We start from the raw sequence: 24,168 nt of genomic DNA, 5'->3' as shown, positions 1-24,168 counted from the left end.
GGTCTTACACATGATTTGTATATGCGTACTTTCCCTTCCAGCCTCATATCGTTGTTTCTCCAGATGACATCCCTCAGACATCCTGACACTTAATTGGCTTTATTTGCTTGCGTTCGGACGCTCTCTTTAACATCTCCATAACTACATATTTCGATTCCCAGATATTGGAATCTCGAGACTTGTTCAATTAGTTCGTTGTTAATTACTAATTTGCGTCTTATGGGTTCCCTTGACACTACCAGGATTTTGTCTTGGCTGTTGATATTTTCATGTTGTAGTTCTTCGCCACTGTATTGAAAGTTTGTGCCATTTCCTGTAGGTTATCCTCGTTATCGGAGATTAAGATTGCGTCGTCAGCATAACAAAGGATTTTTATTTGTTTTTCCGACATCTTATAACCTTTTCGAGTACCTTTAATGTTTTCTATGATTTTGTCCATGACTAAATTAAAAAGCAATGGGCTCAAGCTATCCCGAGATGATTTCTACTTCCGATGTTAGTTCATTCTCTATTTTTATTCTGGTTTTGTTCTTCGTATTAATGTCTTTAATTATCCTTATCATCTTGTTGGGCTGATTTTTCTCCTTTAGCAATCTTAGCACATCTTCCAATCTTACACAATCGAAGGCCTTAGTCAGATCTATAAAGCACATAAATGCAGGTTTTTTATATTCCAGTGCTTTCTCAGCCAATGATAAAGTCCCAAACCTTATACTGTGGCGTTTGAAAAAACTCCAACCATTAATTTTATATTCTGTCCTAAATATTTTAAAACCCACCCTGTTAGAATGTTTCAAAATATTACACAATATTTAGAAAGTACCTATTCCCCCTTCAAAAAACCTATTGGACTGGTCCCAAAATTGTAGAGTTGCATCATTAGGGGCGAATTTAGCTTGCAATTACGCAGCAGGTTCGCAGAAGAATTTTCGGAGGTTAGGTACCCCGCCGAAGAGAATCAGTTCCAAACGAATCTCTGCTGGTGTTACATCGACCAGCGGTGGAGCTCATAGAGAAGCCACCACTTTGCCGGCATCAATAAGATATTATCGCCATGTGAAACAAAGTGAAGAGTTTGTAGTTTGTTCCGTGACCATTGAAGAGTATTCAAAGTTTCACTCCCTAATTTTGGGTTTTTGAAGTGAAAATGCCAATACGCAGTACAAATGAATTGCGTAGCTGATGGCCGGCCTTGTGTGGTGATGCCACAATGCCAGCCTTGTGTGGGTCCTATTCCCGTATTAAAGTCCCAATGAGATGTTTGTTTCCCAATTTCGTCCTGTCTCCATTGTCTTGAGCCTGTTTTCATCTATAAGAAGCCCTGCGCCCCACGCACCTGTAGATTGACACATGAAAGTGTTTGCTTTGTTCATGTGTGACAAGTCGTTTTAAAAGAGGTACACTATGTTGATTGTAAATTAAAAGTGATTAAATTCCAGGAATATTAAAATTTGCAGTTGGTAAAAAAAATTTAAGTATTTTTATACTTAAAGATATTGTGCTTTCATAATGGTTGTTTTTTGAAAATTGAATAAAATGGCAGTGCCATTTGACAACTTTAAAATATGTAGTATGTAGGTCAGATTGTTTTGATACACTGCTCTAAAAAGCTTTGTATTAGAAAAAATCATAAAGATTTGTAGTTGTTTATATTTTATCCTGTAGAAAAGTCATTCATTTCTTGTTTAAAAATTTTTGTTTTAAAAAATAGAGTTTAAGGCTTAAAAATAAATGTTTCTGAAAATGTACCTATTTTTTTTTATTTCTGTAACCTTTTTTTGGAAAGTTATTAACCAGATTTCTAATGCAACTATATAAGTTTTAGAGTGGAGAAAAAAGGAATTTGGCATAGAAGCCAATATTGAGGATAAAGTAGCCCGATTAAACCCAACAGAGGAATCTCAGATGAATGTACCCCCCCCCCCCCAATTGGTATCCGTAAGTACCGTAACGTGTCCAGTAAGTACCCAATATGTGAATCTGAGGATTTTTCAAACGGCGTCCAAATTTCTTTAAATAGTAGAAAAATCCTCCAGTCTGTGTAAGTATCCTTTGCTTATTTGGTTATGGTAGTCAGTCTTCTTTTAAACCCTCTCATCCCCCTAACGATTCCACAACTCAGCCCTCCGAACAACAAACTGATGCGCCGTTCGCAAAGAAGCTTTATGTGCCTGCTCCTTCTACTTTAGCCCCATTTCGACCCCCAGTATCTTTGTAGTTAGTCCTATCCCTGTCCCCATCTGAGCAGACATGTAAAACGCTTCAATACATTCACTCCTATTCCTGGCGAGCGAACTAAGACAAAAACTTTTACTTACCTTTCACATGGAATCAGAGGAAATTAATAGTACTGGCATAATCCCAGCACCTGGGCAGAAATTCCAGACCCCGAACTTTTTAAGATATCATTCGAAATCCATTGAAAAATTCGTTTCTGCGATCTAACTCACACAACCTAGAATCTCAGCCGTATCGGCTCGTGACCTACTGATTTCTAGCAAGGTAGCGATTGGATGCGCTTAAGAAATCTGCCAGGAGGCATTTTTTGGCAAAATGTAAACACACGTTCTTATACGTATTTGTGAAAGGCAGTTCTACAAGCGATTTATCCAAGGAAATTTGTAAATAAACATTTACATTTTGTTTATTCTCGATCGAAGAGTCTTAGATGTAATTTTCGTCTTCGATGACTGGACTATTTAGACAGAGAGGATATAAATAATTACTAAAATAAACACCGAAAAAAAAGTATATGGCGCCCATTAAAAAGAGCGAGGTTTGATGCCAAAACAGGCAAGCCGTTCATACTCCTTGACATGAAAAATAAGAAAAAAACAAGACATTAAAAAATTCTTCTTACTTCTTAAAGTTTTTTTCTGAAAACGTGTTTTAGACATGACGGATAGATAATTTTGTACAAAGTAATAATTTACTAATTACTAAATGTTAAAAAATAAACGTTTTATCAAACGATCGAAATCTGTCCGAAGGGCAAATTTTAATCTCTATTTACAACTCGGCTAAAACACAACCAACCACCAGTTACATTCAGGAACGGGACGGTCAATCAAACGCGCGTGCTCTTCAAATTTCATGAACCAGAGAACTTTTCCACTTTTTTTTTCTAAAAACCCAATACCTGAGCGAATCCAAAAGAACTTTCTCCGACGAGAAAACCCACGAACCAATAATTGATGAATTACTGACAATATTCACTTGCATTCCCATAAGCAGGTAGCAGGTCATGTTATAGAAACCATACTATGTTTCCCAAAGATAATATCCCAAACTTTATAACTTCACTCCCATTTCTAACGGGCGAACGAAGACAAAAACTGTTACTTAACTTTCACATGGACTCAGAGGAAATTGATAGCACTGGTATAATCCCAGCACGTGTCCAAAAGTGCCAGACCCCGACCTATTTAAGATTTCAATCAAGAATCCATTGAAAAATTCGTCTGTGATCCAATTCACACAACCTTGGATCTCAGCCGCATCGGCTCGTGTACTTTCTATGGAGTAAGTAATTGGTTGCGCTTAAGCCGTTGCCGCACTGCAGGATGCTAGATGGTCGCTTGGATGGTGGATTTTAAAGGTGGATGGTGGAGGGGCGCTGCATCCTGGACGCAGTGAAAGAGTGAAATGAAGTCAGAAGTCAGTATCCAATCCAACTGACTGTGAGGAATCGTTTGTTTCATTAGTTACGTTACATTTGGTTTGTTTTTTAGCATATCGTCCTATTAGAGGTAAAACTCACTCAATACACTTTTCAGAAAGTGGAGAAAAATCGACTTAAAGGTAAAAATTGTTTTTTAAATTCAGCTGACTTGAATATTGGATTTTTTTAATGCAACGGCAAAGAATAAATAAAACAGATATTTTAAGTCATGTTTCGTCACATATAGTGGGTCTGCTGGGTCCCAAATTGCCCTTCTTTTATACACAGTACTTATTACGCTTTCCTCCATAGCCAGGCTACCCGGATGAAATATCAAACAGGACTGATTTAGGTGGATAGACGCCTGGCGAACCACCGGATGGTTAGATGGTAGTGGAAGGCCACTGCGGCTACCGTCATTTTGTTATTCGTGGTATAAGTAGCTGGATGGTCGCCAGGCAGGTATCTACCATCAATCATCCTACCAAACTACCTGCAGTGCGGCATCGGCTTTAGAGAAATCTGCCAGGAGGCATTTTTTGGCACAATGTAAACACACGTTCTTATACGTATTTGTGAAAGGCAGTTCTACAAGCGATTTACCTAAGGAAATTTGAAAATAAACATTTACGTTTTGTTTATTTTCGTTCGAAGAGTCTTAGATGTAATTTTCGTCTTCAATGACTAGACTATTTAGACAGACAGGATATAAATAATGACTAAAATAAACACCGAAAAAAAGTATATGGAGCCCATTAAAAAGAGCGAGGTTTGATGGAAAAACAGGCAACCTGTTCATACTCCTTGACATGAAAAATAAGAAAAAAACAAGACATTAAAAAAAATCTTCTTACTTCTGAAAGCTTTTTTCTGAAAACGTGTTTTAGACATGACGGATAGATAATTTTGTACAAAGTAATAATTTACTAATTACTAAATGTTAAAAAATAAACGTTTTATCAAACGATCGAAATCTGTCCGAAGGGCAAATTTTAATCTCTATTTACAACTCGGCTAAAACACAACCAACCACCAGTTACATTCAGGAACGGGGCGGTCAATACAAACGCGCCTGCTCTTCAAATTTCATCAAGCAGAGAACTTTTCCACTTTTCGTTATGAATTTCCACGGCACATGTACCTTTTTTTTTCTAAAAACCCAACCTGTGCGAGTCCAGCGAAACTTTTTCTCCGATGAGGAATTTGTTGTGCTGAAGGGAGCGGATGAAAAAATTTAATTACAACATTGTTCGATTAGGCGAGTTTAGTGAAGTTTGGTTTTTATTTTGTATACGAGTGGATGTGAGTCTTTGCTATAAACGAAAAATTAAATCAGATTTAGCAAACGAATGGAAGCATTTTTATTCTATTTGTGTTTACCAGCTCTTGCTCATATCAGTCATATCTGTCTACGCCTGTGTTTGTTTTTCATTAGGAACTGCTATACTCAGTTTGAAAACTATTACAAGCACGATTTTTGTAACAGAAGTCTCCTAAAATGAGTTTTATCAGCAAAAATTTTTCTGTTGGTGATGGTGGTGTTGTACGTCAACATCCCACTATTTCATATTTTATAAATATGATGCTTGAAATGTTGCCAGATCTTTTGACATAGACAGACATAGATCTTTTGATTTACTTTCCCTTTCCCTTTTCCTCGTTCGCCTTCTTTTTGCTCTGACGTTGTATACATATTGTTTGCAAAATTTTTAAAAATTTTTAATGTGTACTTAATAACTATAAAATTGTATTAAAGTAGTATAACTCACGCCATTTATTTGATGTCTGTTTCTGTTTTTGTTTTGTTTGTATTTTTTATTATTTTTTGTTTTTTATTGTATTTTTTATTTTGTATAAGCTTTGTCCACAAATTGGAAACATTTTTTGACAATAAAGCATACCTTACTTACTTACTTACAGATTTGCTATTTTTCTGGTATCATTTATCACTTTGGTTTTTTTTATATATAACACTCTGTATATTTATCATTACCGAAATCCTCACTTCAAAACAGGTTCAACCATATGTAACTCTTGGTATTTCGTCTAGTCACGATGGTTTTAAATAAATAAAACTTGGCAACTCAATGCCAAATAGTTTTAAAGTAATTTAGTAAAAATAGAATGCTGTGATCTTAACATTAATTATAGTATGATAGAATTGATTCAAAAAATGACATAACCCAGACATCCAAAGTGAAAGTTATCCTCCAACACCAAATTGTTCTATATGGTCCATATAATGTTCAGAAAAAAGTCACACCTTTTTGAGCGTCGGGTTTTGGGGGGGCAGAGGGGGGAGAAGTCGGTAAATTCGTAGTTTTTTAAGATTTTCGTCAATATTTCTAAAACTATGACGTTTAGCATGAAGAACCTTCTATACAAAAATGTTCTACATTAAATTTGAAATAAAAAAGGCTCTATACATAATTCTCCTAAAATGAACGGTTTCAAAGTTACGGAGGTAGAATAATATAGTTGGTTCAAAAAAGGCCTAACCCATACATCAAAAGTAAAAGTTTTCCTCCAACACTAAATTGTTCTATATGGTCCACATATTGTTCAGTAAAAAGTTACACCATTTTGAGCGTCAGGTTTGGGGGGCAGATGGGGGAGAAATCGGTAAATTAGTAGTTTCTTTAAGTTTTTCGTCAATATTTCTAAAACTATGTTTAAGCGTAAACAATGTTCTATACAAAACCATTGTACATAAAATTTAAAACAAAAATGGTCCTATGCATAATTGTTATAAAATCAACGGTTCCAGAGTTACGGAGGGGGAAATGTGGAGGTTTTCGATACTTTTTATATATTTTGGGCAATTCATGATGATTTTGAGTGGTAAGGTTGATGTTTCTTCAAGGGCTTATCACTAACATACCATCGGCCACTGAAATAGCAAATCCTGTTAAAGAAAATTTCTTCAAATCAGGAAAAATATTATAAATTGCCCACCAAAAAGTCACACCATTTTGAGCGTCGGGTTTGGGGGGAGAGGGGGGAGAAATCGGTAAATATAAAACGTATCGAAAACCTCCACTTTTCATCCTCCGTGACTCTGAAACCGTTGATTTTATAACAATTATGTATAGAACCTTTTTTGTTTTAAATTTGATGTAGAACATTTTTGCATAGAACATTGTTTACGCTAAAGCATATTTTTAGAAATATTGACGAAAAACATAAAAAAAAAACTAATAATTTACCGATTTTTCCCCCATCTGCCCCCCAAACCGGACGCTCAAAATGGTGTAACTTTTTACTGAACAATATCTGGACCATATAGAACAATAATTTGGTGTTGAAGGAAAACTTTTACTTTTAATGTCTGGGTTAGGCCTTTTTTGGACCAATTATACTATACTACCACCGTAACTTTGGAACCGTTCATTTTAGAAGGATTATGCATAGGGCCTTTTTTGTTTTAAATTTAATGTAGAACATTTTTGTATAGAAGTTTGTTCATGCTAAACCGCATAGTTTTAGAAATATTGACGAAAAACTTAAAAAACTACGAATTTACCGATGTGTCCCCCCTCACCCCCCCAAACCCGACGCTCAAAATGGTGTGACTTTTTTCTGAACATTATGTAGACCATATAGAACAATTTGGTGTTGAAGGATAACTTTCACTTTGGATGTCTGGGTTTGGATCTAGTTATACCATACTATTAATAGAACTAACAATAGCTTGACGTCTATTAAAACATTTTATAATAGTTATTTATGATATAAGTGTTAAAAGTACACGTTTAAGGCACGCTTGTGAAAGTTTGCAGAATGAGCGATAGCGAGTTCTGCAATTCACATGAGTGCCGTAAAAATGTACTTTTTAACACGCATATCATACAATATTTTTTCTACAAACGTAATTACAGGACAATATCTACAAAATCTTTTACTTGAACTTGACTAACATTCCATATTTATATTTTTTTGACATTACAACAAAATTGCCCATAAGGTCAATACGAACTGCAGTGCCTTAAAAATATTTTAAAGCACTAGTGCCTTAAAGTAGCATTTTTAACGCTCGTATGGAGTGCTAAAAATTGCATTTTTAACACGGTTGTAGAAAAAATAAGTTGTATTACATACTAAAGCTTACAGTTGTTTTATGTGTTGTTAAAAGCTCTACAATGAAGCTGGAATTTAATGAAAAAGAGCAACTTACTGTTTTAGTGTTAAGAAACTACAGCGATAGAAAGAAAAGATCTTATAGTGAAGTAGCCAACTTGTTCATCGATACTTTCCCAAAATATTCCTGATGTTGTTCTGAAGCTATTTCCTTGTGGCATTTTTATAATCAACTATTTTTAATGGGAATAAGCCACAATTTTATCAAAAAAAAGATTTTATTAACGTTTCGAAGCCCAAATCGGGTTTCGTTGTCAAAATAGTATTTTGTATTTTGACAACGAAACCCGATTTGGGCTTCGAAACGTTAATAAAATAATTTTTTTGGTAAAATTGTGGCTTATTCCCATTAAAAATAGTTGATTACAAAATATTCTTTTATCGTACAAAAAATTGTAACGGGCTTTGTGGAAACTGGACGAGTTGTAACGTTACAAACGCCACATATTTGCTATTTTATTTTTAAATAATCATTTTACTTTATTTTCTTTAATATTCCATTAGTAATTATCTTCTGTATTCGTTTTAACTTGCTTTTTTGTTAAAAACTTGTTTGGCGCCCGTTCTATAGGCAACTCTCTTTTCATCTAAGTCATACTAAACATATTTCATAATTTTACATTCTAGCATCTGATCTAATATTGTGTTCCATAGTCGTTATTTCAAATTTCATATTCTGTGTTGTGTGTTTCGCTGATATAACAGTGACACTTCATCCCTACTCCCTGACACAAATTGAAAATGGAAGGGAAGAATTATTCCTTAAATAGGCATGAATTTGAATATTAGCTTCATTTTAATCCATCAACTCTTATTCTCTTGGGGTAAGAAAATTCATTAATTTTTTTTAAAGTTATACTTCTTTAGGCGCGATTGAGAGTAAAATTTCATAATACTGCGCGCATGCGCACACAGACAGTATGGTATAAACGTTATACGGGATCTGATTGGGTGTTAAAATCATCTGTCAATAATTGTTCAATATGGAGATTTTGGATAAACAAATTAATGTTGTGTATATTAGTTTTTATTGTTGTGATGGCAGAGAAAAATGCAAGTTTATAATATTGTAGTGACTTTTTAAATAGTTTTTAAAAGCGACAGGTACGTAATAATTGTAAATGTTTCAGTATACTAATAAAAAATTTCATAGGTAAGACCTACCTATTTGGAAAAATTAAAAAGAACCTACTAAAATAGTATGTAATGCTTTGATTTACATAATTTGATTACCATCAAAATTTCTATCAATATTCACCTAATATATTTCTGTCACTGTTTTCTGTGACTATTCCAAAGCTTTTGATTGTGTAAATCACAACATTTTGATTAAAAAACTTAATTACTATGGAATTCGAGGTATTTCTTTGAATTGGTTCAAATCTTACTTAGATAATAGGAAACAATTGGTTAGAGCAAATGATACTGACTCTAGTCTCAAAAACATTATATGTGGAGTACCACAAGGTTCAGTATTGGGTCCTCTACTTTTCCTGATCTTTATAAATGACATCACTAATTTAAAAATCGATGGAAAAATTTTTCTTTTTGCTGATGATACCAGTATCACTTGGAGCAACTCAACTATTGCAACTCTTCATGCAACTATAACTTCTGATCTTCTTACGATAAAAACCTGGTCTGACTCTAATTTACTCTCCTTTAACGTGGATAAAACGGTAGCATTATCATATAAAGGTGCTCTTCAACCCCTGCTTGTGAATAGCAGCCAGATCTCTACCGTTGATTCTGTAAAATTTCTTGGTATTTTTTTAGACAGCAACCTCAAATGGCCCCTTCATATCGATTTGTTAAGTAAGAAACTCGCCTCGGCCTGCTATGCCATAAGATCTGTTTCGAAGGAACTCAATTTAGCATCTTCTAAAATAACATATTTTTCTTTATTCGAGTCTCATCTTCGATATGGTCTTCCTTTTTGGGGGTCTAGTACAGCTGCCCAATTTGATGTTATTTTCAAATTACAAAAAAGAGCAATAAGATATCTGTTTGGCCTCAGAAGAACAACCCATTGCAGAAGTTACTTTAAAGATCACGAAATTTTAACTCTTCCATCTTTGTATATTTTAGAAACTGTTTGCTTAATTCGTAAACACATGCATGTCTTTCCAGCAAGGCCTCATCATGACTACTCCACCAGAAATTCAACTTTTGATGTCTATTTACCGATCCCATCTTCTGAGTTAGTAAAGAAATCTATACTATATTCCGCAAAAAAACTATACAACCATCTCCCTTTACAACTCAAATCTGCAACATCCTTTCTCAAGTTCCGTAAAATGACAAAAGCTCATTTATCTAAAAGACCATATTATTCAGTAGAAGAGTTTCTTAATGACTAACTAAGAAATCACAGTAATGTACAAGTAACTAAAGTGTATTTATATATATTTGGGTGTCACATACAGCAGCTTAAACTTATTAGTTCCTTTGTTTGTGTTTTATTATATTATGTTGTATGTTCAATTTTGCAATTTATAGTAATTTTGCAATATATTGGTTTTTGTTTTTTTACTTCACTTTTTTAACTTGTTTATATTTTTTTTATTGACGATTTATCTAATTTTATAAAATTGTATTTGTTATTGTTATGTATATCTTTTTCGTGAATCTATGTTAAGCTTTGTCCATAAAATTGTATAATTTTCAGTGACAATAAAGCATATAAAAAAAAATATTGTTTTCTTACTCTATGTTTTGTTGTATTCTAATATTTCTTTCAATTCTAAATAATTTCAATTCAAAATCAAAATAGTTTGGTTAAATTCAGAACCGTCAAAAGTTTAATCCGTTTAGTTAGTTGATCTTCGCACATGATGACACATGGTCTCCGTGGGTAAAAGTTTAAGGTGATTGAATTTCAATACTAACTGCGCTGATAAGCGGGTTCGAACCCCAATGGAAACTTTTATTTTTTTTTTAATTTTCTTTACATATTTTATGATTGTAAGTTTATTATATAATTTTTTTTTCAGAAAATACGTATTTAGTTAACATTTTTTCCTACATTGTTCAGAAATCATTTGTGGCATTTTTCAATGTGTTTGTTTGTGTGTGTTTTATTCTTTTATTATTTTAATTTTTGGCACTGTTTTAATAAAAATTTTTGAGAAGTAGTAAGTATTAAAATAAGTTTAATATTTAAATAAAATATAAATAAACTGTTTAAAGTATATTAATTTCGTTGAAATCATATAATAGAAGTATAACTTCTTACGTGCGTACAAAGTACACACACATTCTTTTTTTTAATAATTACATTTCTACATCTAACAGTTTTTATAATATTTTTTTTCTCTAACCTCCAAATGTCAAAGCATGTGTTCTGATATTTTAGTTTTAAATATATCTAATTACCTTACATATATGCATGTTAGTAATCAAATTATTTGACTAGTCCCGTCATTATTTATTTTATTTTATTCCTTTGCCAATTACTACTTTTTACGATTATTTGGCAAATGCTCGTTTTTGGTTTTTCTTCTTGATGCTTGACTTATGCACGTTTTATCTTCTAGTTTTTGGAAAGGAATCAAATCTTTCTCCCTTCGGGAGCCTCCAGCATAAAGCCTATCGCCGGCGATGACATTAAGGCTTACAGCAACGAGACCATGACATCTAGACTGCAACTACTACCATCTCCAGCTGCAGGGGCCTAGGGCCGAACATCTGCCCAGGTCTACAAGAAGTCTACAGCAGTACCATTCGACATCAAGAAGTTACCAGCGAACCAGATACCAAAAGCCATAAGTATAATCCAGAATTGATAGTTTTTGGCAAGAATTTGAATATACAGTGGAACTTGGATATTACGGCCTCGGTGGTTACGTCATCTCGGTTGTAACGTCAATTTTTAATAGGTCCGAAAAACACTATTCGATAATATTATTAACAAGCTGAAAATGCGAGCATTATCATAACGAAAACTTTGTTTATTTGCGTATTTTAATTCATAATATGGAAAATTGCTATTATCAAAAGTAGTTTAGAATTAATAATTATGTTTTAATGTGCAATTATACCATTCTAATTTAAATGTTATGAACTATAAAGGTAGTTTACTCTTGACCGAAATTCATATTTTTTATATACCTCGTATAAAATTAATAAAATTTTATATATGATGATTGCATCATAAATGTTAGAACATGAAAAGCTTTTTATGAAGAATAACTTTTCTTCGTCAAATTAAAAATAAAAGAGTTATAAATGAAAATGTTGTTGGTATCCATAATTTGAGAAAAATCTTCAAATTATTTTCCGTTAATTAATTGCGACCATAATTTTTTATACCAAACAATATTATTTCATATACTGTCGGTTCGTTAAACTCAGACACAACTGCTAGTGATTTTAGTCAATAATTTTGCCAATTTGGCAAAAAAAATTATTACTAATTAGTTAATAATTACTAAATAATTAGTAATTTTTCCAATTTTGGCAAAATTCGCAAAAAACAAAAAAATTACCTACTAAAATCACTAGCCAGTTGTGTCGAGTTTAGCGAACCGACTATATTTTAATTTCATAGCAATTGGAACAGTCCATTTATCATAAAGGGGAGGCCGTATACTCGTATAAACCTTTTTAAAGCTGTTAGTAAATTATTGCTTTTAAAATATACTCAAATTGTATTTTTGAACATCTTATTTATTTTATATAATAATTAAATTCACTATCAAATGTCATTGATGTTTTATTAATACTTAATTTAAAATTTAGTTTGACATTCACGAAGTGTCAAACTCAAATGTAAATAACCTATGCTTTGCTTAACAAATCGAAATTAAAAAACTAGCCTACTTAATAGCAACGATTTCAGCTAGACGTGTAGTGTGTCGGCAAAAAATAAAACGATTGTGACGTCACATTTTAGACTTTGAGGTCGATAATCTCGAAAACGGTTAGAAATATCGAAATGCCGTTTTCAGATTTGGATTCAGAAGAAAAAAACTACATAAGAATCCATCGATAAATCTGATCTGTGTATTGCAGGAGCGGCAACGCAATAACACACACACTTTTGCGAATTTATAAACGAAATGTTTTCCTTGAAAATTCGGTTTTATCGGATAAAAATAAAGTAAACCTCGTCTATAGCATCATAAGATTTTACAGTTGGTTGTCCATTTTTTATTTTATGAAGAATAAGTGCAATGCGTTTCCGGCTTTTCGACACTGATTCTTCCAAGAATGTGAGAAAATTCAATTACCCCTTCTGTCTACAGTTAATTGACCTTGACAGTTCTATGATTTTTCATTTATCAGTGCTATCCTAACAGTCAAATTTTCTGTTTTAGAACAGTCTGTTTAAGAAATTTTCACTACTGTGAAATTGTGTTCGGTTCATTTTGTTTTGATTTTAATTTAGTAATAAGCTTTTTATTTTTTTAGCCTAATAAAATAAAAAAAGTCAAAATGTAAATTCGTACAGGTTAAAACAAATTTTATATCAAAGTTTAGGTGGGTACAAAAGATATTTTCAAGAAAGTATCCAAATCATACAAGGGGATCATTGTTTAAATAATTAAAAAGGGGTCATTTTTGCAAAAAAAATACTTTTTTAACTGCTGAGGTAATTCACTTATCAATGAAGGTCTATGGGATTTTTTTCTACAAAGCTGAAGGGTAAATATTTCACATAAGACTTACTAAATTAAATTTGACCCCCTATTTATTTAAATAATTGTATGTAAAACTTAAAAAACAAATTCGCAAATAATTATTTTTAGCGTTTTAAATAAGCACTATAAAATATCTTATTTTACAGATTAAGTTGCGCTATGTTACCAGTATTAAGCAAAACAAATTGGTCAAAAAATATTTAATATTTTTTGAGATATTGAAGTTGTTTATTAAATGTAACTATATTTTCAATTGCAAAAACGCGGTTGTTGCCAAAGAAATATTCACCTGCTTGAGATCTCATTATTTTTATTTTTATGTATATTATCGATAATTGTATGGATACATTCAAATTTCAATTAAACTCCCCCCTAAAATGGCATTTGAAAATCATACAAATTTGTTTATAATTTGTTTTTTTAATAACGTCGCGGGGATTAATATTATAAGTATTTTAAAATGCCGTTTCGATAATTGGGTTCCTGGGAATTTTTTACTAATTAACACAATTTTTTTGTCGTTTTTTCTTCTTCTTTTTTTCCTTGGAGTTATATTACTACGGGCCCTTTTAGTGTTAAATTTTATTAAGAATGTCGAGTCTATGAGATCTAGATTGTAGACCTAAAAATATTAAGATTTAACTAAAATCTCTTAAATAAAATGTGGCTACTTACTGAGTTACGGGGTGTTTTATTTAAAAATTTAAAAATTATTGTTACCAAGTACTTTAAAACTATTTAACGTATCCTTATCATACTTGGCAGAAAGTGTGGCTATTATACACCCTACTAAATTGTGATTAATAAACTTTTCTATCTAGTGCCAGAGGCGTACGACAGGGGATAGTGAATGATTGACCCTTCCCAAATTCTAGCCACTGAGTGAATTACTATTTTAACGAAATTTTTCGATTCTCCAATACGTTGTATGTAAATAACTTTATTGGTATCGATAAAGTCATCAGTTTGAGAGATATTGGAAGTTTAAAATGAATGAATGAATGAATCAAAATAACTATGCCGTTTCATGTTTAACGTCCAATATCTCGAAAACTAATGACTTAATCGTTACCAGTAAAGAGTATATTATTTACATATAAAGTATTGGAAAATCGAAAAATTTCGCTAAAATAGTAATTCCCTCAGTGGCGTAGAATTTGGAAAGGGTCAACCATTAACTATCCCCTGTCGTACGCCTCTGGTAGTAGCTAGAAACTTTTATTTGTCACAATTTAGTAGACTGTATAGTACCCACACTTTCTGACAAGTATGATAAGGATGCGTCACATAGTTTGAAAGTACTTGGTAAAAATAATTTTTAATTTTTAAATTAAACACCCTGTAACTCAGTAACCAGCCACATTTTATTTAAGTGATTTTAGACCAATCTTAATATTTTTAGGTCTAGAATCTATAACTTAGAGATTCGACATTCTTAATGAAACTTAACCCTAAAAGAGCCCGTAGTAATATAACTCCAAGAAAAAAAAAGAAGAGAAAAAAAAGACAAAAAATTTGTTAATTAGTGAAAAATTGCCAGAAACCCAATTATCGAAACGGCATTTCAAAATATTTAATCCCCGCGACGTTATTAAAAAACCAAATTATAAACAAATTTGAATAATTTTCAAATGCCATTTTAGGGGGAAGTTTAATTGAAATTTGAATTTATCAATACGTTTATGGAAAATATACATAAAAATAAAACTAATAAGATTTAATACAGGTGAATATTTCTTTGGCAACAACCGCATTTTTGCAATTGAAAATAGAGTAACATTTAATAAACAAATTCAATATCTCAAAAAATATTAAATATTTTTGGACTAATTTTTTTTATTAATACTGATAACATAGTGCAACTTCTCCTGTAAAATAAGATATTTTATAGTGCTTATTTAAAACGCTAAAAATAATTTTTTGCAAATTTGTTTTTAAAGATTCATGTATAATTATTTAAATAAATAGGTGGTCAAATTTAATTTAGTAAGTTATATGTGAAAGATTAACCCTTCAACTTTGCAGAAAATAATCCTATAGACCTTCATTAGTAATTGAATGACCTCAGCAGTTAAAAAAGTAATTTTTTTGCAAAAATGACCCCTTTTTAATTATTTAAAGAATGATCCCCTTGTGTGATTTGGATACTTTCTTGAAAATATCTTTTGTACCCACCTAAACTTTGATATAAAATTTGTTTCAACCTGTACGAATTTACATTTTGTTTTACATGTAGTGAAATTCTATTTTACTAGACTATATGGCAAGATGTGGTACTAAAAAGAAGTACTACTTTCAGTTTTCTCTTCCTCTTTTATAAAATCACTCTGATATAGCGTCATTTTTTTACTGGACCCTTCAATGAAGCTATAACGAAGTTCCACTGTATTTGTTAATGCATAAGTCACATTTTTATTATATATTTATGAACAATAAACATATTGGTAAAAATATTTGTTTGCTTTCATTCTAAATTTTCAGAGTTTATATCTAAGATTAGGACAAGACGAACACACACCCTGAGAGACTGAGCTAAGCTGGGGCGAACGATAGCTATCTTGGATGATTGAAGTATTATTTTCGAATATTATTTCAATGAGCTGGGGTAGTCTATTGTCCTTTTTGTTTCAGAGTAAAAGATGGCAATCGAATAGATAGACCAAAAACTCTTATACATTACAATAAAACTTTAGAATTAATGCAGAGTTTCATTGAAGATCCACATACATCCTCACGCAGAGCTGCTAAAATAGAAAACTTGCTCGTATGAGTAACGACATATGGTGTCGCTCATTTACAAGGATTATAATAAAAGTTTTTTATCGGTGAGCACTAATATATTATAAATTATAAATATAGCTCCATTAGAGAAGATTAAAGGCGACAAAATATGTAAATACTGTTTTAAATCAAAGCTTCCGTCATTCATTCTCCCACGTTATTTGAAAAACCCCTTTGAATTGTGTCATAACAAACACGTTTAATATCATAAAGGTAATTACTAAAATGACAATATAGATTCATAGTCATAATGATGTATTTCGATATTTGCTGTGCGTTGCTATAAAATAATAATAATTGGTGCCCAGCTCACAATTACTTTTCAGACTATTTTAAGCATAATGCTGTAATTGATTATAATATATTTGATTAAAAATACTCAAATTGAAAATAAGATTTTTTTAAATGATTCATTATCTCCTGCTTAATAGTCAGGAGATAATCCTGATCCATTATCTCTTGCCTATTTTAATAGTCCTACAGACTATTAAAATAAAATATGAACGTCTCATGAAAAACCTAATACAGGTCTATTTAAACTTATGTCTACGTTAGGCAGAGATGTTTGTACTGTGCAAGAGATATTAAAATAATATTATTTACCTATAGTTAAGCAGCTATATAGGCTCTGATAAGCCCGAAAACTGATATTGGTTCCAGGTCACCGAGAAATACACGGCAATAAAAGAGCTAATCAACTTATCAGAAGAGCATCAGATCAGATACAACATTTTACCGGTAAAAAAGCTATATCCGAAGGCAATATAACTCTCACTGGAAAAACAGACCTGATCAAACATGGCAAAATGTATATTAGACAGCATGTACCAATAACAAGAAGGAATCAGCTTAGAGTCGCAAGAGGCTTTTTACTGGGCATGCACCAGACAAGACACATCTGCACAGCATAGGATCATTTTCAGAGCCTACCAAGTAACTAAAAGAGCATACGGCACCCATACCTTAGACTTCTATGACCTGTATAAGCTGGAATAGGTTTACAAAATCCTATATCGGCCTAGATATTGTATGCCACCTATCTCAATTTTTAAAAAGGCATAAATAAACTATTAAATCTAGATTATACAATCTTTTTTTGAGAACAATTTCACGGATGGAAAAGTCAATACATGAATAATTAATATCATAATGAAATAGAAAAATCAGACATGAATTAATTAAAAATGAAATTTTCATTACACCAATAACTGTCGCTCAATCCCTTATAAACATACATACATACATAATCGATATTTTTCTTATACCGGAAGGTGTCGAGGTGTCTTCTTTACACGTTATTAGCTGCGAACTTACGCCATTTTTTTCGGTCCCTAACTAATTATTTGGCTTGCTGTCACGATTTTCCTCTATTCTTCAATATTTCCATCACACTTGTATTCCACGTTTTCCTTGGTCGGCCTCTCCAGTTTTTCCCTATCGGCCTCGCTTCCCATGTCATTTTAACTTGTCTGTTGTCGTACATTCTAAATAAGTGCCCAGTCCACTTTAATTTCTTTTCATGAATTTTTTCCTTTAATGTTTTTACTTTTAATTCTCTTATAATATCTTCGCCGGCTTTTATCGGTTTTCCTAGCTCCCACGACTTGTCTTAAATACCTCATTTCCGCGGCTTGCAATCTCTTTTCTTGTTTGTCGTTCAATACCCAATTCTCTGCTCCATATGTAGTGATAGGTACGTAAATTGTTTTAAATATTACCATTTTCGTTTTCCTTGTTATTTCCTTTTTATTTAAGAAGTTTGTATACAAGGAATGATATGTTATTGTGGCTGCTTTTATTCTATTCCAATTTCATCTTCTTGTGTCCCCTTCTTATTTAAAATTATTCCAAGGTATTTAAATGTCTCTACCTGTTCTATTTTCTTGCCTTGGATTTCAATATTTAGGTTAACTTCTTTGTTGGATATTGCCATCACTGATGAGAGTAAAAGGTGAACACTTAAAGGTCTAACAATACTTTACAATAATTCAATCAAGTTTCACACATTAAGTTATTCTATTCAGCCCACCTTTTACCACTAATCATCTGGTTTGTTTGGTTACCGGGTCTCTGGAGTTCCCAGCCTCTCAATAATTATCACTAAGTCTCAATTCTGATATCAAATTTAATCTTATTCCACAACCTCATTTATCTATCCACATTTCTTTTATTCTGTTTTACCTTCTACTTTACTTAAATAAACACAATTTTAATTTTTTCCCATATACTCAACAATTTTACTCAACACTTATCTTCATCCGACCTCACTTTAGACATAGCTTAGATACGTTTATCCAATTGCATTAATTTTTCCTTGCCCTAGATATTATTTAACATAAAAGGGCAGAATAAAGAAATTTGGACTAAGCTTTTAAAACACCCAGTCTTTGAAATTTGTGTTGATGAATCTGTCTATATCCTATAAACTCACAAACAAGTTTTGCATTTACAACATTTCTCAGCATTTGATATCACAACCCCTATTTAGTCTCATCTTTATTTCAGCCAGCTTTATCAGCCATAATTTGTGTTGGGTCATAAATATTAATTATCTATTTCCAATATAAACTACAAAACATACCTGCTGTAATTTGGTCTGCCTATCTTTGCTTCATCAATTCAAGTATACCTCATTGATGATTGCGGGTTTTCAAATTCGCCTCCTTTTACAACTTAGATAATTTATTTTCACTAACTCTTGTATTTTTATAATTCCAACACACTGATGTTAGCTATTATCATTGCTTGTACCATAAACAACTTTAAATTTAGTGGCTGCGTAACCAACATTTCATAAAACTTCAAGTTCCATTGACAATCGTTGCCCTGACATCAGACAGATTCGCTTTTGAAGTCTCATCTCTTAAGGCCCCGTCTCACCATCAAATAATTGACAGTTATTTGATCAAACTTGACAGTTAGTGACACAAAGTGACAGTTAGTATGTATAGTTTGTGTCACTAGTCAAGTTTGACTGTCAAGTTTGATCAAATAACTGTCAATTATTTGATGGTGAGACGGGGCCTTTAGTTGACTGTTGCCTGTCACCTGTTGTAACATAATGACCTACCTTTTGACCCACTTACCACGTGTGGGAGTCATATGTTGCCCTAGGGCCGTAGCCATAAGAATTTTATCCATCCTTTGGATTTTGCCATGTTAGCAACTATATAAGACTTTTAGTCTGTTTTTGAAAGGCTTTGACCTTTGTATTTTTTGGTTGGCTCACCATGTTCTTGTAAGTATAACCAAACTTTGCTTTTACCTTGGTCATCATTTTAACTTTAACATTTTGCTTTAATTAATATGGTTATACTTATTTTAGGTAACACTGACGCTGCTCTTGTTACAGAGCGAAAACGTTTTGTTTCTATGTTTGTAGTCCTATAGGGGCTTTTTAAACTAATATACATTTTACCAAGCCAAAATTTTTTATTAAATTTTACTTTTCCATATTTATTACTAGATTGTAATTTTTTAATTCTGCCCCCTAGATTTTAATATTTTCTTCTAGACTTTTTTCAGTTCTTGTCGCAATAACAATATCATCTGCAAATACACAGGCAGCAATGTTTATTTGTTGTAGGTTTCTGTATCCTATGGTATATTCTTTTTGGTTTTGACCAGCACTTTTTAATTACTTCGTCTATTACACAGATAAACAATAGTGAGCTCAATACCCCTCCTTGTCTGACTCCGTCGTTATTCGGAAAGCTGGTAATAAGATTGCCTATTCTTACCTGATTTAGTATAATAGAATTGATCCAAAAGATGGCATAACCCAGACATCCAAAGTGAAAGTTATTCTCCAACACCAAATTGTTCTATATGGTCCACATAATGTTCAGAAAAAAGTCACACCATTTTGAGTGTCGGGTTTGGGGAGGAGAGGGGGGAGAAATCGGTAAATTCGTAGATTTTTACGTTTTTCGTCAATATTTCTAAAACTGTGCGGTTTAGCATGAACAACCCTCTAAACAAAAATATTCTACATTAAATTTGAAATAAAAAAGATCCTATGCATAATCCTTCTAAAATGAACGGTTCCAAAGTTACGGAGCGAAGATAGTATAGTATAATTGGTTCAAAAAAAGGCTTAACGCAGACATCCAAAATAGTCTGGGCTGATTATCGGAGAATAGGCCATTTTTGGGAAAAGTTATTTACCAGCAATTTTATTACTGGAATCGAATTATAAGATCCTACATATTAATAATATAGGTATGCAAAGTCCTCAGATAGTGTGCTACTTTTTTATAAACAAAATGGCGACCGAAAATCGTGTTTTTTTCAATTATTGCTCTAGAACTCCGAAGATTTTAACTTTACAACAAAAAACACTCAAATAAAAATTCACCGTGATTAAATTCTACATAGAGACGTGTTTTTCCCGATCTGCTCCGACGAAAATTTTCCTCGGAAAATGCGGGTTTTCCCAACAAAATCTTTAATTTTCAAATAAAGTTTTAGATAAGTAATTATTTACCAATAATTAAATAATTTGGTGACTTAAAAGCCTTCTTGGTTTAGATTATAGTTCCAGAAGCTGGTGAAAATTAAACGAATATTTTAGCAACAATTCAATTGTTAATTAATAATTTACGGTCACAATAATAACCAAAATAATTATGATGCACTGATCAAACTTTGAAATCTTATAAAGATGAGATTCCTATTTAACATTTTGTCGACAAAATATAATTTTTTTATTTTTTTGCATAATCTTTAAATGTTTAAAAAAAATAGTTATAAACAAATTAACGTTTCTCAGAAAGTTTTTATTATATTATAATTTTAAAAAATAACTAAAATGCGCATTTCAAATATTTTGAAAATGAATGCTTTAAAACTGTTTGCAACCATTTGCAAAAAAGCTATGAAACAGCAAAGTAAACATACTATTACTACGGTGTTAATAATTTTTTTTAATTATTTCAAAGCGTAGAAGTGAGTTTAAAGTACAAGCTAATTATTTATAAAACAATATCGATTATCAGCTTAATGGTTATATTTTAATTAAAGATTATAAATATATTTTTTTGTAATTTACACGCGCGAAAGTAGAATAATACAGTACCGTAGCTACCCGCCCACATACACAACTCGCGCGAGGTTAAGCGTGTCAGTCGCTTCGAGTGAACATTTTATCTCCGGCTCTGTATCAAGCCTACTTTCGCGCTAAAAATTACAAAAAAAAATTTTTTTAATCTTTGATTAAAACATAACCATTGCACTAATTTTTGACATTCTTTGTGAGTAATTAGATTGTACCATAGACTAACTTTTAAGCTTTGAAACAATTAAAACAAATTATAAACAATGGATATATCGTATATTTATTTTGCTGTTTCCTAACTTTTTTGCAAATGGTTGGAAAATTTTTTTAAAGCATTCATTTTCAAGACCTATGAAATACGCATTTTAAGTATTTTTTAAAATTAGAATATAATAAACAATTTCTAAGAAATTATAATTTGTTTATAACAATTTTTTTAAACATTTAAAAATTATGCAAAAAAATGAAAAATTTATATTTTGTCGACAAAATATTAAATAGGCATCACACCTTTATAATCTTTCTAAGTTTGATCAATGTCTCATGATTATTTTGGTTGTTATTGCAACTGTAAATTGTTAATTAACAATTGAATTGTTGCTAAAATATTCGTTTCATTTTAACCGGCTTCTGAATTTATAATCTATACCAAGAAAGCTTTTATTTCACCAAGCTATATAATTATTGATAGATAATTACTGGCCCAAAAAATTTATTTGAAAATTCGAGATTTTGTTGGGAAAACTCACATTTTCCGAGGAAAATTTTCGTCGGAGCAAATCGGGAAAAACATGCCTCTATGTAGAATTAAATTGGGGTGAATTTTTATTTGAGTATTTTTGGTGTAAAGTTAAAATCTTCGGAGTTATAGAGCAATAATTGAAAAAAATACGATTTGTCGGCGCCATTTTGTTTATAAAAAAAGTAGCACACTATCTGTGGACTTTGCATACCTATGTTAATAATATATAAGATCTTATAATTCGATTAAAGCAATAAAATTGCTGGTAAATAACCTTTCTTTGTACTTTACTAATTAGACCAACGTATTATAACTATTTTTTTTTCAAAATTTAAAGATTATGCAAAAAAAAGAAAAATTTATATTTTGTCGATAAAATATTAAACAAGCATCTCATCTTTATAATCTTTATAAGTTTGATCAATGTATCATGATTATTTTGGTTATTATTGCGATCGTAAATTGTTAATTAACAATTGAATTGTTGCTAAAATATTCGTCTAATTTTCACCGGCTTCTGGAATTACCATATATACCAAGAAATCTTTGATGTCACTAAGTTATTTAATTATCGATTAATAATTACTTACCTAAAACTTTATTTGAAAATTATAGTTTTTGTTAGGAAAACCCGCATTTTCCGAGGAAAATTTTAGTCAGAGCAAATCGTGAAAAACATATCTCTATGTAGAATTTAATTTCGGTGAATTTTTATTTGGGTGTTTTTGTTGTAAAGTTAAAATCTTCGGAGTTATAGAGCAATAATTGAAAAAAATACGATTTGTCGGCGCCATTTTGTTTATAAAAAAAGTAGCACACTATCTGCGGACTTTGCATACCTATATTATTAATATATAGGATCTTATAATTCGATTCCAGCAATAAAATTGCTGGTAAATAACTTTTCCATGAATTTTGCTAATTAGCCCAGAGTAAAATAAAAGTTTTCCTCCTACACCAAATTGTTCTATATGGTCCACATATGGTTCAGTAAAAAGTTACACCATTTTGAGCGTCCGTTTTGGGGGGAGATGGGGGAGAAGTCGGTAAATTAGTAGTTTTTTTTTACGTTTTTCGTCAATATTTCTAAAACTATACTTTAGCCTAAACAATGTTCTATACAAAAATGTTCTACATAAAATTTAAAACAAAAAAGGTCCTATACATAATTGTTATAAAATTAACGGTTCCAGAGTTACGGAGGGTGAAAAGTGGAGGTTTTCGATACTTTTTATATTATTTGGGCAATTGATGATGATTTTGGGTGGTGAGGTTGACGTTTCTTCAAGGGCTTATCACTAACATACCATCGGCCACTGAAATAGCAAATTTGATTTATAAAACACAATCCTGTTAAAGAAAATCAGTAGGGAATTGCCCAAAAAATATAAAAAGTATCGAAAATCTCCACTTTTCACCCTACATAACTCTGGAACTGTTGATTTTATAACAATTATGTACACGACCTATTTTGTTTTAAATTTCAAGTATAACATTTTTGTATAGAACATTGTTTACGCTAAAGCATAGTTTTAGAAATATTGACGAAAAACGTAAAAAAAACTACTAATTTACCGACTTCTCTCCGATCTCCCCCCCAAACCGGACGCTCAAAATGGTATAACTTTTTACTGAATAATATGTGGACCATATAGAATAATTTGGTGTTGGAGGAAAACTTCTACTTTGTATGTTTAGTTTAGGTTAGGCGTTTTTTTGGACAAATTATACTATACTACCTCAGTAACTTTGAAACCGTTATTTTAGAACGATTATGCATAGGGCCTTTTTTATTTCAAATTGAATGTAGAACATTTTTGTATAGAAGGTTGTTTATGCTAAATCGTATAGTTTTAGAAATATTTACGAAAAACGTAAAAAAAAATGGTGTGACTTTTTTCTGAACATTATGTGGACCATATAGAACAATTTGGTGTTGGAGGATAACTTTCACTTTGGATGTCTGGGTTTGGGTCTAGTTATACCATACTAAGATGGTATTGCAATACAAACTCTGGATTGTGTAATCCCTTATTATAAACATAATACTTAAATTAGACATGTCACAAGAACGCATTTTCAGAACGTTGTATCCAAATTGTTGAACTATTTTGATTCAAATTATTAAGAACCAAATATGACACGATGT

The 24,168-nt window shown here is 31.6% G+C and overlaps 1 protein-coding gene across 1 annotated transcript in view; it reads left to right on the top strand.

Moving 5' to 3' along the window:
* The window catches only part of LOC126884940 (uncharacterized), a 67,818-nt gene extending 50,686 nt beyond the window's left edge, over positions 1–17,132 (top strand). Inside the window, exon 2 of the mRNA XM_050651298.1 lies at positions 16,882–17,132. Within this exon, the coding sequence (XP_050507255.1) occupies positions 16,882–17,132 (251 nt within the window). The remainder of the gene's footprint in view (positions 1–16,881) is intronic.
* The last annotated feature ends 7,036 nt before the right edge of the window (positions 17,133–24,168 follow it).

The sequence above is a fragment of the Diabrotica virgifera genome, chromosome 5 (assembly GCF_917563875.1).
Source record: "Diabrotica virgifera virgifera chromosome 5, PGI_DIABVI_V3a".
Taxonomy (NCBI): Eukaryota; Metazoa; Arthropoda; class Insecta; order Coleoptera; family Chrysomelidae; genus Diabrotica; species Diabrotica virgifera.
This window is presented reverse-complemented; position numbering and strand designations above follow the sequence as displayed.